The sequence below is a fragment of the Dendrobates tinctorius genome, unplaced genomic scaffold (assembly GCF_039654945.1).
Source record: "Dendrobates tinctorius isolate UK_male_01 unplaced genomic scaffold, ASM3965494v1 ptg000083l, whole genome shotgun sequence".
Classification (NCBI taxonomy): Eukaryota; Metazoa; Chordata; class Amphibia; order Anura; family Dendrobatidae; genus Dendrobates; species Dendrobates tinctorius.
Window position 1 is genome coordinate 8,222,156 of NW_027361751.1, and position 16,937 is coordinate 8,239,092.

The 16,937-nt window shown below is 45.6% G+C and overlaps 2 protein-coding genes across 6 annotated transcripts in view; both read right to left on the reverse strand.

Annotated features, from left to right (window-relative positions):
• Positions 1–16,937, reverse strand: part of FAM169A (family with sequence similarity 169 member A) — a 172,325-nt gene that overhangs the window by 3,131 nt on the left and 152,257 nt on the right. For all 5 annotated transcript variants that reach the window (XM_073584084.1, XM_073584083.1, XM_073584082.1 and 2 more), the window contains exon 12: positions 15,589–15,792. In XM_073584084.1, coding sequence (XP_073440185.1) covers positions 15,589–15,792 — 204 coding nt within the window. The remainder of the gene's footprint in view (positions 1–15,588; positions 15,793–16,937) is intronic.
• On the reverse strand, positions 1,940–3,251 carry ROPN1L (rhophilin associated tail protein 1 like). The gene has a single exon (XM_073584087.1). It carries the CDS (start codon positions 2,656–2,658, stop codon positions 1,999–2,001), a length of 660 nt encoding a protein of 219 aa, XP_073440188.1. The 5' UTR covers positions 2,659–3,251; the 3' UTR covers positions 1,940–1,998.

Genomic DNA, 16,937 nt, shown 5'->3' on the forward strand with positions numbered 1-16,937 from the left:
CACTACGTACAGAGGATGGTTTGAGGCACTAACGGAAGACGGTCTGGCGTGCTCCATATAGAGGACAGTGAAAAATGAGGATGAATGAACTCATGGAGATCAACATCCAACACTGCCGAGACACCATCACATGTTTCTCAACGCAGTGATTCTAGAGCACTGCCCCCATCCCTTATGGGAATTATGCAAAAACATGCAAAACACAAGCCGCGGAGACACCATCACATGTTTCTCAACGCAAGCAATGACTAGCCAGGTCTTTCCCCGGGAAGGAACAACCACGGGAAGGGCAGTCTCCAATGAAGGAAACCACCTATGCCAAAACATAGGCACTCCATACAGAGGACGGTCTGAGGCACTACATACGAAGGACAGTTTGAGGCACTACTTACGGAGGACGGTCTGGGGTGCTCCATACAGAGGACAGCCTGAGGCACTATGTACGAAGGACGGTCTGGGGCGCTCCATACAGAGGACAGCCTGAGGCACTATGTACGGAGGACGGTCTGGGGCGCTCCATACAGAGGACGTTCTAAGGCACTATGTACGGAGGACAGTTTGAGGCACTACTTACGGAGGACGGTCTGGGGTGCTCCATACAGAGGACAGCCTGAGGCACTATGTACGAAGGACGGTCTGGGGTGCTCCATACAGAGGACAGCCTGAGGCACTATGTACGAAGGACGGTCTGGGGCGCTCCATACAGAGGACAGCCTGAGGCACTATGTATGGAGGACGGTCTGGGGCGCTCCATACAGAGGACGTTCTAAGGCACTATGTACGGAGGACAGTTTCAGGCACTACTTACGGAGGACGGTCTGGTGCGCTCCATACAGAGAACGGTCTGAGGCACTACATATGGAGGATGGTTTGAGGCACTACTTACGGAGGATGGTCTGGTGCGCTCCATAAAGAGAACGGTCTGAGGCACTACATATGGAGGATGGTTTGAGGCACTACTTACGGAGGATGGTCTGGGGTGCTCCATACAGAGGACGTTCTGAGGCACTATGTACAGAGGACGGTCTGAGGCACTATGTACGATGGATGGTTTCAGGCACTACTTACGGAGGACGGTTTGGGGCGCTCCATACAGAGAACGGTCTGAGTCACTACATATGGAGGACGGTCTGGGGCACTACATACGGAGGATGGACTGGGACGCTCTGTACGTAGTGCCCCAGACCGTCCTCAGTATGGAGTGACCCAGACCGTCCTCCGTACATATTGCCTCAGACCGTCCTCCATACATAGTGCATCAGACTATCCATACATAGTGCCTCAGACCGTCCACTGTACGGAGGACGGTCTGAGGCAGTCTGTACGAAGGACATCTGAGTCATTCCGTACGGAGGATGGTCTGGGGCACTCCATACAGAGGACAGTCTGAGGCACTATGTATGGAGGATAGTCTGATGCACTCCTTACAGAAAGGACGGTCTTTGGCAATATGTACAGAGGACGGTCTGAGGCACTCCATACAGAGGACGGTCTGAGGCACTCCATACAGAAAGGACGGTCTGAGGCACTCCATACAGAAAGGACGGTCTTTGGCACTATGTATGGAGGACGGTCTGAGGCACTATGTATGGAGGACGGTCTGAGGCACTATGTATGGAGGACGGTCTGAGGCACTATGTATGGAGGACGGTCTGAGGCACTATGTATGGAGGACGGTCTGAGGCACTATGTATGGAGGACGGTCTGAGGCACTATGTATGGAGGACGGTCTGAGGCACTATGTATGGAGGACGGTCTGAGGCACTATGTATGGAGGACGGTCTGAGGCACTATATATGGAGGACGGTCTGAGGCACTATGTATGGAGGACGGTCTGAGGCACTATGTATGGAGGACGGTCTGAGGCACTATGTATGGAGGACGGTCTGAGGCGCTCCGCACCAAGGACGGTTTCTATACGTGGACAGAACACACAGCGTTTGCTAACATATTACATATCTTTATTTTTAGCTGGATACAATCATATCACCATTGTCTCTAGGACAGCGGGGGGCACTGGGGGCTGAGGAAGTTCCTGGGCTGGATCATGCCGCCTTGCTTGCCCGCCTCGGCCTGCAGGGCGCTGAGCACTTCACTGATGGTGCTGTCCGCTATGTCTCCATCGATTTGGGCCAGGTAGCTGTAGAGAAATACAAATGTCTGCTGTGGGATGCGGGCGGCGCCCCCCTCGGGATCCTCGGTCAGTATCTCGCAGGCGTACTTCAGGGCGGTGGTGATGCTGCCCCCCAGGGCGCTGCAGGCGAGAGCCAGGAACTTCATCCACTCCACCTGTGTGCCAGGCGGGTCCAGCTCCAGGAGGCCGAGCAGCTGCGCCTGCGGTAAGCACACGGCCCGCCACCTCTGCTCCAGCTCCTCCACCGGCACCAGCACCCGGCCGGACAGCTGTCTGTGCAGCACCCGCAGCAGCCCCGGGCTCAGGCCGCTGTCATTCCTCTGCGTGGCCACCGGCAGCTCCACCCGATCCGTCACCGGCAGCGGCTCCCCCCTGGACAGGCTGTGGAAGTACGCCGCCGACCACTGCAGCACGTCGTGAGGCTGCGTCCGGATCGCCGCCTTGGTGAACTGCTTCAGCAGGTCCGGGAGCTCGGGCGGGATGTGGATCTGCTGAGCGCAGAACATGGGCTCCGGGAGGGGCATGGCGGCAGGTAGCGGGGACACCGAGAGACACGGAGCACCGGCACAGCCAGCAATGGCGGGCAGGGACTGTAGCGTCCCGTTACCAGGCAACAACTGCCAAGGCAGCGAGGATACGTTACTGCGTCGGGTCACGTAGTCGCTTTAGCGGCACCACCTGGTGCATAGCGGAACTGCAGCTAATTACACAGAAAATCGCGTGACTAGGAGAGGCTATAAAACAACGTGTAGGCTGTATACAGGTCACTGCACTGTATACCCGACACACAGGAACATGCCTGTTATACACACACACATATACCTCTGTTATATACAGATAAACATTCCTATGTATGGCAGGGGGGAACAACGTAAAGATCATGGTTGACAGATGCAGCCTCAAGGCTGATAAGAAATGGTTGTGGGGTTCGGATCAGGGTGTGAATGATGTAGTATGGCTGTCTACCAGAAATATTAAACTGAATATTCCTTCCTGGAAATTAGATCCTAGGTTCATTGGTCCTTACAAGGCGATCGCCATAATTAACCCTGTGGCCTTTTGTTCTGAGCTTCTTCTAAGGGTTCATGTACACATTCAGTATTTTACCTCAGTATCTGTAAGCCAAAAGCAGGAGAGGAACAATCAGGAAAAGTATAAGGGCTCATACTCACTTGAGAGAGACTCACTCACTTGCGAGAGACTTGCATGAAAACCTGGCACTGCCGCCGGCACACGGACCGGCTGCATAGAAATGCATGTAGCCTCACGCTCCGGTCCGAGTGCCGGCGGCAGTGCCAGGTTTTCATGCAAGTCTCTCGCAAGTGAGTGAGTCTCTCTCAAGTGAGTATGAGCCCTTATACTTTTCCTCTGACTGTTCCACTCCTGCTTTTGGCTTACAGATACTGAGGTAAAAAAAACTCACCAAAAACTCAATGTGTGCACATGGCCTTAGGCTGGAGTCACACTAAACGTATGAAAAATCGGTCCGAGTCTCCCTGCCGAGAGTCACACGAGTGTCATGCGAGTACAATGCGATTTTTCACACCTAGCATCAGATTAACATCCGAATACAGTGTGATTGCTATCCGACTGCAATGTAATTTTAACATGAGCTTTTACATAGATCAATTCTCTATGTGATTTACACGTCATTTTCAAAGGAAATATTTGTCAAAATACACTCACACACACAATAGAATAAAAGCCGGCAATTCATGTGCCACATACAGTAAAATCACAGTGACAGGTTAGAATAGAATAGATATATACACACAGATATATAGATGTCAGTGACACACACATGTATAATCACAGCAGGAGCCGACTGGATACAAGAGATTGATTACATACAGTAAATACAAATAAAATAGGTATATAGATAGTCTGTGACAAACACAATTACTGCAGTGTGTGCAGCTTACTGTACATGTATTTAATCCCTTAACGATCGCTGATACGCCTTGTAACGGTGGCAGTTAAGGGTACTTAACCCTCAGCACCGCTTTTTAACCCCTTACCTACAATTGACGTAATATTCCGTCCATGTGACCATGGACCTAATTACCATGGACGGAATATTACGTCATCGCGATCAGCGGCGCCCACGTGGTGAGCGCCGCTGATCGCGGCCGAGTGTCAGCTAATTATCATAGCTGACACCCGGCACAATGTGTCAGGGGCGGTCACGGACCGCCCCCGACACGTTAACCCCTTGCACACCGCGATCAAACGCGATCGCGGTGTACCGGGGGTTAAAGGGAAGCATCGGCAGGGAGGGGGCTCCCTCCGTGCTTCCCTGAGCCCCCCACGGCAGCGCAATGTGCAGCGCTGCTGCGGGGGGCTCTTTCCCTACAGGCCCCCGGATCCAAGATGGCGACGGGGGCCTGCAGGGAGCTGACTTCCTCACTGCCTGCAAAGCGCAGGCATGAGGAAGTCTGCAGCAGTGCCTGTGACAGATCGCTGATCTGTCACAGTGATCTGTGATGTGACAGATCAGCGATCTGTCACAGGACAGTGATGTCCCACCTGGGACAAGGTAATAAAGTAAAAAAAAAAAAAAAAAAAAAAGTGTTAAAAATAATTAAAAAAAAATCGCTAAATAAATCAGTAAAAAAAAAAAAATATATTCCCCAATAAATCCATTTTTTCAAAATAAAAAAAACCAAAAACAATAAAAGTACACATATTTGGTATCGCCGCGTCCGTAATGACCTGCCCTATAAAACTGTCCCATTAGTTAACCCCTTTAGCGAACCCCTTAAAAAATAAAAATAAAAAACGAAGCAAAAAATAATGATTTATTATCATACCACCGAACAAAAAGTGCAATAACGCGCGATCAAAAAGACGCATATAAATATGCATGGTACCGCTGAAAACATCATCTTGTCCCGCAAAAAACGATCCACCATACAGCATCATCCGCAAAAAAATAAAAAAGTTATAGCTCGCAGAATAAAGCGATACAAAAATAATTATTTTTTATATAAAATAGTTTTCATTGCAAAAAACCGACAAAACATAAAAAAAGACCTAAATGAGGTATCGCTGTAACCGTACTGACCCGAAGAATAAAAACGCGTTATCAATTTTACCGCACGCGGAATGGTGTAAACGCACCCCCCAAAAGAAATTCATGAAACGCTGGTTTTTGTTCATTCTGCGTCCCAAAAATCGGAATAAAAAGCGATCAAAAAATGTCACGTGCCCGAAAATGGTACCAATAAAAACGTCAACTCGTCCCGCAAAAAATAAGACCTCACATGACTCGGTGGGTCAAAATACGGAAAAATTATAGCTCACAATATGTGGTGATGCAAAAACTATTTTTACAATAAAAAGCGTCTTTTAGCGTGCGACAGCCGCCAAACATAAAAACCGCCATAAATCGTAAATCAAACCCCCCGTTATCACCCCCTTAGTTAGGGAAAAATAATAAAACTAAAAGAAAATGTATTTATTTCCATTTTCCCGCTAGGGTTAGGGCTAGGGTTAGGGCTAGGGCTCAGATTAGGGTTAGGGGTGTGTTGAGGTTCGGGTTGGAGTTATAATTGGGGGTTTCCACTGTTTGGGCACATCAGGTGCTCTCCAAAGGCAACATGGCGTCTGATCTCAATTCCAGCCAATTCTGCGTTGAAAAAGTCAAATGGTGCTCCTTCCCTTCCAAGCTCTGCCATGTGCCCAAACAGTGTTTTACCCCCACATGTAGGGTATCAGCCTACTCAGGACAAATTACAAAACAACTTTTGGGGTCCAATTTCTCCTGTTACCCTTAGGAAAATAAAAAATTGGGGGCAAAAATATAATTTTGCGGAAAAAAATGTTTTTTTTATTTTCACGCCCAGGCGTTATAAACTTCTGTGAAGCACTTGGGGGTTCAAAGTGCTCTCCACACATCTAGATAAGCTCCGTGGGGGGTCTAGTTTCCAAAATGGGGTCACTTGTGGGGAGTTTCAATAGTTTAGGTACATCAGGGGCTCTCCAAACGCACATGACACCCGCAGACCAATCCATGAAAGTCTGCATTCCAAAACGTCACTACTTCCCTTCCGAGCCCCGACGTGTGCCCATACAGTAGTTTTCTCCCACATATGAGGTATCAGCGTACTCAGGACAAATTGGACAACAACTTTTGGGGTCCAATTTCTCCTGTTACCCTTGGGAAAATAAAAAAAATGGGGACTAAAAGATGATGTTTGTTGAAAAAATACGATATTTTTATTTTCACGCCCGGTCGTTATAAACTTCTGTGAAGCACTGGGGGGTTCAAAGTGCTCACCACACATCTAGATAAGTTCATTAGGGGGTCTAGTTTCCAAAATGGGGTCACTTGTGGGGGGTTTCCACTGTTTAGGTACATCAGGGGCTCTCCAAACGCAACATGACACCCGCAGACCATTCCATCAAAGTCTGCATTCCAAAACGTCACTACTTCCCTTCCGAGCCCCGACGTGTGCCCATACAGTAGTTTTCTCCCACATATGAGGTATCAGCGTACTCAGGACAAATTGGACAACAACTTTTGGGGTCCAATTTCTCCTGTTACCCTTGGGAAAATAAAAAAATGGGGACTAAAAGATCATGTTTGTGGAAAAAATACGATTTTTTTATTTTCACGCACGGACGTTATAAACTTCTGTGAAGCACTGGGGGGGTTCAAAGTGCTCACCACACATCTAGATAAGTTCATTAGGGGGTCTAGTTTCCAAAATGGGGTCACTTGTGGGGGGTTTCCACTGTTTAGGTACATCAGGGGCTCTCCAAACGCAACATGACACCCGCAGACCATTCCATCAAAGTCTGCATTCCAAAACGTCACTACTTCCCTTCCGAGCCCCGACGTGTGCCCATACAGTAGTTTTCTCCCACATATGAGGTATCAGCGTACTCAGGACAAATTGGACAACAACTTTTGGGGTCCAATTTCTCCTGTTACCCTTAGGAAAATAAAAAAATGGGGACTAAAAGATCATGTTTGTGGAAAAAATACGATTTTTTTATTTTCACGCACGGACGTTATAAACTTCTGTGAAGCACTGGGGGGGGTTCAAAGTGCTCACCACACATCTAGATAAGTTCATTAGGGGGTCTAGTTTCCAAAATGGGGTCACTTGTGGGGGGTTTCCACTGTTTAGGTACATCAGGGGCTCTCCAAACGCAACATGACACCCGCAGACCATTCCATCAAAGTCTGCATTCCAAAACGTCACTACTTCCCTTCCGAGCCCCGACGTGTGCCCATACAGTAGTTTTCTCCCACATATGAGGTATCAGCGTACTCAGGACAAATTGGACAACAACTTTTGGGGTCCAATTTCTCCTGTTACCCTTGGGAAAATAAAAAAATGGGGACTAAAAGATCATGTTTGTGGAAAAAATACGATTTTTTTATTTTCACGCCCGGACGTTATAAACTTCAGTGAAGCACTGGGGGGTTCAAAGTGCTCACCACACATCTAGATAAGTTCCTTGGGGGGTCTAGTTTCCAAAATGGTGTCATTTGTGGGGGGTTTCTACTGTTTTGGTACATCAGGGGCTCTCCAAACGCAACATGACACCCGCAGACCATTCCATCAAAGTCTGCATTCCAAAACGTCACTACTTCCCTTCCGAGCCCCGACGTGTGCCCATACAGTAGTTTTCTCCCACATATGAGGTATCAGCGTACTCAGGACAAATTGGACAACAACTTTTGGGGTCCAATTTCTCCTGTTACCCTTGGGAAAATAAAAAAATGGGGACTAAAAGATCATGTTTGTGGAAAAAATACGATTTTTTTATTTTCACGCCCGGACGTTATAAACTTCAGTGAAGCACTGGGGGGTTCAAAGTGCTCACCACACATCTAGATAAGTTCCTTGGGGGGTCTAGTTTCCAAAATGGTGTCATTTGTGGGGGGTTTCTACTGTTTTGGTACATCAGGGGCTTTCCTAACGCGACATGGTGTCCGATCTCAATTCCAGCCAAAAACGTCAAATGGCGCTGCTTCCCTTCCGAGCTCTGCCATACGCCCAAATAGTGGTTTACCCCCACATGTGGGGTATCAGCGTACTCAGGATAAATTGCACAATATCTTTTAGGGTCCTGTTACTTTTGGAAAAATAAGAATTGAGGGTGAAAAGATCATTTTTGTGGAAAAAATATGATTTTTTAATTGTACTGCTGTACGTTATAAACTTCTGTGAAGCCCTTGGGGGTTCAAAGTTCTCACCACACATCTAGATAAGTTCCTTGGGGGGTATAGATTCCAAAATGGTGTCATTTGTGGGGGGTTTTCACTGTTTTGGTACATCAGGGGTTTTCCAATCGCGACATGGTGTCCGATCTCAATTCTAGCCAAAAACGTCAAATGGCGCTGCTTCCCTTCCGAGCTCTGCTATGCGCCCAAATAGTCATTTACACCCACATATGGGGTATCAGCGTACTCAGGACAAATTGCACAATAACTTTTAGGGTCCTGTTACCCTTGGAAAAATAAAAATTGGGGGTGAAAAGATCATTTTTGTGGAAAAAATATGATTTTTTAATTGTACCGCTGTACGTTATAAACTTCTGTGAAGCCCTTGTGGGTTCAAAGTTCTCACCACATATTTAGATAAGTTCCTTGGGGGGTCTAGTTTCCAAAATGGGGTCACTTGGGGGGGTTTCCACTGTTTAGGTACATCAGGGGCTCGCCAAACGTGACATGGCGTCCGATCTGAATTCCAGCCAATTTTGCATTGAAAAAGTCAAACGGCGCTCCTTCCATTCTGAGCTCTGCCATGCGCCGAAACAGTGGTTCCCCCCCACATATCAGGTATCAGCGTACTCAGGACAAATTGCACAATAAGTCTTGCAGTCCAATTTCTCCTGTTACCCTTGGTAAAATAAAGAAAATTGAACCTGAAGTATTTTTTTTGTGAAAAAAAGTTAAATGTTCATTTTTTTTTAATATTCAAAAAATTCCTGTGACGCACCTAAAGGGTTAATAAACTTCTTGAATGTGGTTTTAAGCACCTTAAGGGGTGCAGTTTTTAGAATGATGTCACTTTTGGGTATTTTCTATCATATAGACCCCTCAAAGTGGCTTCAAATGTGAAGTGGTCCCTAAAAATAAAATGGTGTTGCAAAAATGAGAAATCGCTGGTCAATTTTTAACCCTTATAACTTCCTGACAAAAAAAAATTTTGGTTCCAAAACTGTGCTGATGTAAAGTAAACATGTGGGAAATGTTATGTATTAAGTTTTTTTTGTGTGCCGTATCGCTGTGATTTAAGGGCATAAAAATTCAAAGTTGGAAAATTGCGAAATTTTCAAAATTTTCACCAAATTTCCGTTTTTTTCACAAATAAACGCAAGTTATTTGAATGCAATTTTACCACTAACATGAAGTACAATATGTCACGAGAAAACAATGTCAGAATCACCGGGATCCATGAAAGCGTTCCAGAGTTATGACCTCATAAAGGTACAGTGGTCAGAATTGTAAAAATTGGCCCGGTAGTTAACGTGCAAACCACCCTTGGTAGTGAAGGGGTTAATGGCGCTGAGCAGGGCTGTGGAGTCGGTAAGCCAAACCTCCAACTCCTCAAATTCCATGACACCGACTCTGAGCGACTCCACCAAAATCGGCTCCGACTCCACAGCCCTGGCACTGAGAAATAAGTCTATAACGCCCCCCATCATTGGAAATTCTCCAGGCTCTCAGCTCAGTTCTGAGATCCCAGAGAACAAGGTTCGGATCGGTTTTTACCAACCTCAGTGTTGCAATCTCCATTATTAACGGCGACCGCAAAAAAAAGTCAGATTTCCAATTTAATTTCTCTCTTCTCTGATGTGATCACACATCAGAGAGAGAAATAGGGTCCCCTGATCCCCCCCCAGGTACCTCCTGTGTCACTGGATCCTCCTGCATCCCCCTGAAATGTCCCATGGCCGGCGACATCTTCTTCCGGGAAGAAGATGGAGGTCTCATGCGCAGTGCGCCCACCGAGATCTGCTGGCCGGCACCCGACAACAATGGGAAATTTTTCCTATTGGTTCATTTTGAACACTGTGATAGACCCTATCACAGTGATCAAAATAAAAAAAAATAGTAAATCAAACCCCCATTTATCACCCCCTTAGTTAGGTAAAAATAATAAAATAAAAAGTATTTATTTCCATTTTTCCATTAGGGTTAGGGTTGGGGTTAGAGTTAGGATTGGGCTAAAGTTAAGGTTGAGCTGAAGTTAGGGTTGATAGAAAACCACCACAAATTAAACTACCCAGATACAAAAGTATAAAAATTAAAATAATTAAATCGTTCTTTAGGAACTCCCAAAAAAAATTATTTCACCCCACTTTGTGGAAATTAAAGTTAGGCTTGGGCTAAAGTTAGGCTTGAACTAGGGTTAGGGCTGTAGTTATGGTTAGGGATGTGGTTAGGGTTATGGTTAGGGTTATGGTTAGGGATGTGTTGGGGTTAGGGTTGGAGTTAGAATTGGGGGTGTTCCACTGTTTAGGTACATCAGGGGGACTCCAAACGCGACATGGCGCCGCCATTGATTCCAGACAATTTTGTGTTCAAAAAGTCAAAAGGTGCTTCCTTCCCTTCCGATGTTACACGCACGCTGAATACGCCTGAGAAAATAAACGTTGATGTGAACTGCCCCATAGATTAACACTGGGCCGACTGCTATGCGACGGTTTTTCGCATAGCACTCTCCCGTACTCTACGATAGTGTAACGCTGGCCTAACTCTTAAAATCCACAACGTTCTCCACAGTTTCATTAAAAATATGTAGCGCTTGTGGAGCTGTCACCCTTACCGCTGCCGCCACCGATTATTGTTGATGATAGTTTGCTGTTTCAGGTGGCAAGAATTGTGGATTTCTCATATGGTTTGCCACTCTTTACAATATTTGGTGCACTGGAAAGGGGTATGGTCCTGTGGAGAGGATGTGAGTACCAGCATCCAAGGTTAATGCCCCTAAATTAATTTGGTCTTTCCATGCGGCCCATCTGGATAAACCAGATCCCGATGGTTCAGTAGCCCCTCATAGAAGGAGGGGTTCTGACAGAAGGGTGTCACACCCTCCTGGAAAACATGGAGTTAGATGGTCACATCGGGTAATGAATCGCAGGTCTTCTTTAGAGATGGTGGGATTTGTGTCCCATATTAAATGGATTTAGTTTCTTCTGGTGCTGAAGAGGTTAACAACCCTTTCTATTGTTTGTCAGAAATATGCAGCTCTATTTCAGCTGCTTTTGATCTGGTCATTACCTCTTTCTATATAAACTGGTCCGACCTTCTTGGCCCTGCTTCTTCCTGCACTGTGTGTTAAAGCTGAGTGGTTGAAATAAAGTTGTTGTAGAGGTGTTATGTGGTTTGTGCAAGCTGAAGGTTTTACAATGGCCCTCTCAGTCCCCTGATCTGAACATCATTGTTATTCTGAGGCTAGACCTCAAAATAGCAGTGCATGCAAGACGACCCAGGAATATCACAGAACTGAAACAAATTTCCAAGGAGGAAACTTTACAGACCTTCGGTGCCCTTAGGCTGTTCAATCACCTGGGTAGTGGTGGATCATTTCTCGAAGATGGCACATTTCACTCCTTTATCGGGCCTTCCATGTGCTCCGGGACTTGCCAAGATGTTCATCCAGCACATCTTCCTTCTTCGCGGATTCCCTCATCACATCGACCGAGGCGTCCAGTTCACATCTAGATTCTGGCAAGCTTTGTGTAAGCTTCTGAACGTTGTCCTGGATTTCTTGTCTGCATTCCACCCTCAATCCATCAGACAGGTGAAGAAAATCAACCAGATTCTTGCTAGCTTCTTGCGGCACTTGACAAACGCATATCATGACGATTGGGTCAAGCTCTTACCATGAGAAGAGTTGAAGTCATCAAACAAATTAATCCCATATCCTATAAGATGGAAGCTTCCAGCCTCCTTATGAATACCCAATTCCTTCCATGTGTCACACCTGAAGACGGTCATCTTTAGTCTCTTCTTCGAGGATCCTGTTGTCATGCCTGCTCCCATTAGCTCCGATGATGTCTTTGAGGTGAAGAATATCCTAGACTTGCAGAGGGTAAGATGGAGGACTTTTTTTTTAGTTTGGAAGGGATTTGGACCTGATGAAAAATCTTGTGAGCCCAAAGAAAATATTCATGCTTCACTTCTTTAGAAATTTCTAGCGGGCTTGAAGAAGTAGGGGCATAAAGTGGTAGTGGGGGGAAACTATTAGCACATAGCCGACGCCCATGCTTGAGTCTCCTTCCTCTCCCTGCAGGGACGTCGGCGTGTTCACTTACCGTCCGAGCTACCTCAGCGTCTGTTTCCTCGCAAGTCCTGCGCACTGCACGAAGGTCTCCTAGGAGTGTGCTTAGGGTGCACACCAGTGTGCTCCTGGCCTCTTAAAGGACCAGTGAGCATGCTGCTAAAATGTCCCCAGCTAATGGCTGGGAGACGTCTGGTGTTTAAGACACCTTCCTCTATTGGGAGATGTCTTAGCAACTTCAGTTATCAATCTATATCCAGATACCTAGTTGTAATGTCCTTGTACCAGTGCTGTCTGTATCTGATCATGCCCGTTCCACTGTAACTATACCCAAAACCATTGTACCTGTGCCTATTCTTGTTCCTGACCTGTCTGAACCTGCACCTGTGTTCCCCTACTTGTGGCTGTCCTGGGTCTTTGTACCAGTCCTGCTGGTGCATGATCCTACAATCTGTCTTCCAGTCAAATACATCCTGCTAACCAGCTCTTGGCTGGTCCTCCTTTCCTGTCCCCTAGGGCAGTGGTCCCCAACCTTTCTAACTTTGAGAGCCACATCCAGCTCTGAGCAAAGCTTTTCCACAGAAGCAGTATATCAAGATCCAAGGGTTACCACAATCCCCCCTTTCAGTATTCTCCCATCAAGCACTCCCACCACACTGTCGTATCCAACTTTAAGCACCCTCTGACCGGTAGTATCATCCTGTCTCCAGCACACCATCCTTATATTATCTCTAAACCCCTAAGAACAGTATATGTGCATTCAGATCTGCGCCGGGCTACTCACAATATTCACCATTTTGAGATGCGCTCATCATAGCTCTTTGCTAGACCTGGAGCTAATGCACCAACCTAGCAGACAGCCGCGAGCCACAATTCATGAGATCGCGAGCCACATGTGGCTCCCGAGCTACAGGTTGGGGACCCCTGCCCTAAGGGGTCAGCTGCCATGGCTCCATCCTGGAGTAACCCTTGGTGTCCACCCAGGTTCAAGTCTAACCATACCATCAGGGGCTCCAGTGAAGTGAAGAACCATGTGTTCGCTTAGTTACACTCCTCCAGGCTCTCCCCGGACCGTGGCACAACCACGTGAGTGACACCTACACACAAATATACCTATGCTATATACACATAAATATACCTATGTTATATACACATAAATATACCTGTTGTATGCTCACAAACAAATATACCTATGTCATATACACATAAATATGGCTATATTATATACAAATAAATATACCTGTTATAAACCCACAAACAAATATACATGTTATATGCCCACAAACAAGTATACCTATGCTATATGCACATAAATATACCTATGTTATATACACATACAGTTGTGCTCAAAAGTTTACATACCCCGGCAGAATTTTTGCTTTCTTGGCCTTTTTTCAGAGAATATGAATGATAACAACAAAACTTTTTCTCCACTCATGGTTAGTGGTTGGGTGAAGCCATTTTATAGTGTTTTGTCTTTTTGATTTTGCCAAAAGACATGTTGGAGACTCCTCAAATGTATGGAGGAAAGTACTGGGGTCAGATGAGACCAATATTGAACTTTTTGGCCACCAAAGTAAACGCTATATCTGGTGCCAAACCAACACAGCTCATCATCCCAAGAACACGATCCCCACAGTGAAATATGGTGGTGGCAGCATCATGCTGTGGGAATGTTTTTCGGCACCAGGTACAGGGAAAATTGTCCGAGTCCAGGGGAAGGTGGATGGTGGGAAATACAGGGATATTCTTGAGCAAATCTTGTTTCATTCTGTCAGTGATTTGAGACTGGAACGGAGGTTCACAATCCAACAAGACAATGACTCAAAGGATACTGCTAAAGCAACACTCGAGTGGTTTAAGGGGAAACGTGTAAATGTTTTGGAGTGGCCTAGTCAAAGCTCAGACCTAATATATCTGTATAAACACTGCACAGTACCACTTCTTCTGTCCTATATAGTGAATGTAATTCTCAGTATCAGAATAAGGCCACATTCACACATTTGTAAGCCAAAACAGGAGTGGGTGATAAATACAGAAGTGGTGACGTGTTTCTATTACACTTTTCCTCTGATTGTTCCACTCCTGGTTTCGGCTAATAAATACTGATGTGAAATATTGACCTGATACTGAATGTGTGAACATGGCCTTATTGTTTATATACACTGCGCAGTACCACTTATCAGTATCTGTATTATTCTTTATATATACACTGCACAGTACCACGTCTCCTGTCCTGTTTTTGGAGAGGTGACATTGGACTTCAGGATTGTCAGTATTAATTTATTATTTTCTAAATTCCTTTGGCCAAATAAATATACATCTTGGAAAACCTGTTTAAATCGGTTATCCGGACATTGGACGTTATCCCCTATCGTCTGGATAGGTGATGACTTTCCAATCGCTGGGGATCTGACTGCTGGGGCCCCATGATCTTGAGAATCGGAGCTCTGAAGAGCACAATGTAAATGGAGCTGTGGTCAATCACACACACTGCTGCACCAAATAACTCCTGTTAAAATCACTGTTTGGGGCTGGTGGGTGTTACAGCATGTGAGCTAGTGGGGTTTGTGTGCCAGGGATGTTTTTTGCTCAGCCATGGATGGGGGCCCACGCCATCTAAACTGCCTGGGGCCCTGACTATTCATAAAGGGAATCTATCACCCCATTTTTGGACTATCAGCTGCCGGCACCGCCATCAGGGGCATTCTGTAATGCTGTAGATAAGCCCCTGATGTAACCTGAAAGAGAAGAAAAACGAGTTAGATTATACTCACCCGGGGGGGCGGTCCGGTCTTGGTCCGATGGGTGTCACGGTCCGGCGCCTCCCATCTTGTAGCGCTGACGTCCTCTTCTTTGCTTCCCATCGCGGCTCCGACGCAGGCGTACTTTACCTGCCCTGTTGAGGGCAGAGTAAAGTACTGCAGTGCGCAGGCGCCGGACCTCTCTGACATGGTACTCTGCTCTGCCCTCAACAGAGCAGTGCGCTGGAGCCGCGACGGGAAGCAAAGAAGAGGTGAGTATAATCTAACTCGTTTTTAATCTCTTTCAGGTTACATCGGGGGCTTATCTACAGCATTACAGAATGCTGTAGATAAGCCCCTGATGGTGGTGCCGGCAGCTGATAGGTGAAAAATGGGCTGACAGATTCCCTTTAATCCACCCCTGCCTGCCAATACCTAGTTATATAGATCCTTACTTACTTACCTGGTCTGGAAAGGAGTTTTCAATGGATTTCTCCAAGTCCATGTTAACTGAAACCAGAGTGGTTAGAGATTTTCCATCACCGTCTCCTGTGTCCCTGTTGGATTCTGTATCAGAAGCGTCTTTTCCTTCTTCATGTGCATCTACCAATTGAGGCTGAAAGACTTCCTTTGCGATATCCCCATTCACCGCCTCCAATTCAAGCTCCTAAAATGGAGATATAAGGGATTATCACAACTTTCTTACTCCATGTATGTTAGTCAGTGTCTCGTATATAACAGAACCAGCAGAGCAGGTGATCATACCAGTAAACATAAGCTAGACCTCAGTGCATTGTCTATACTGGGGAATAAATGGCTGCAGGTAACAGATGACATTTTTACCTCATGTTCCATCAGCCATAACTATTTATTGTTATGACTAAGAAGGAATTTAAGGTTATTTGAGGTAAATTTGTCATTTTCTCATGTATCATTGAAGGGTTACTTCCATCTGAAACATCTCAGGATGTACTACAAGTGTCTGATAGATGCAGGTCACCTCTCCAGTCACAGTGGGGCAAGATGGAACATGGTTTTCTACATAGGTACAAACCCAGAGGTGGGACCACTACCTATCAGACATAAAAGTTTGGTAGGAATACCTCTAGTCTTTCATTAAGATATATTTTCATGACTCCATTTTTATATTATTTTTCTGACCATTTAAATATTTGTGATACTTTTTATTCCCAATTTTCGGTAAAACTTTTTTTTAATTTTCCTATGATACATTCATTTTGCCTGTTATATAAAATGGGGATGAGATAATAAAAATAGTCTTATTCTGAGATATTGTATTCATGTCTTATCCTATGGAGCAGATTAAACTGATCTTTCAGTTCAGATCTTTCAGTTTGGGGGGGTTTTCAGGACACAAATTTATTATATCCAAAAGTGAACTCCTGAAGGTGGGTGATAAGTATCCCGTAACCTTGCGGGAATCTCTGGAGTTGTATTTATGCTCTGTAAAAATCTACATCAGGCAGGCAGGTCCTATTAAGTGCTTTCGTGATTGAGAATAGGTGTAGCAGTAATCAGAACTGGGTGTGAGTAAGGAAATTGAACGCAACTTCCCAAATATGTGATAAACCACAGATAATTTATGTTTTAAGGGGAGGGCGAGGCAATCACTTTTTCACACTGGGCCCTGTAGGTTTGGATTTCTTTTTTCCTTAATAATAAAAGACCTTCATTTATAGAGTGCATTTTGTGACTACTTGTGTTATCTTTGTCTAACAATTAAATTTGTTTGGTGATCTGAAACACTTAAGTGTCACAACATGCAAAAGAATAGGAAATCAGGAAGGGGCA

Excerpts from the sequence above, each read along its gene's own strand:
- ROPN1L (XM_073584087.1), bottom strand. The coding sequence starts at position 2,658 with ATGCCCCTCCCGGAGCCCATGTTCTGCGCTCAGCAGATCCACATCCCG.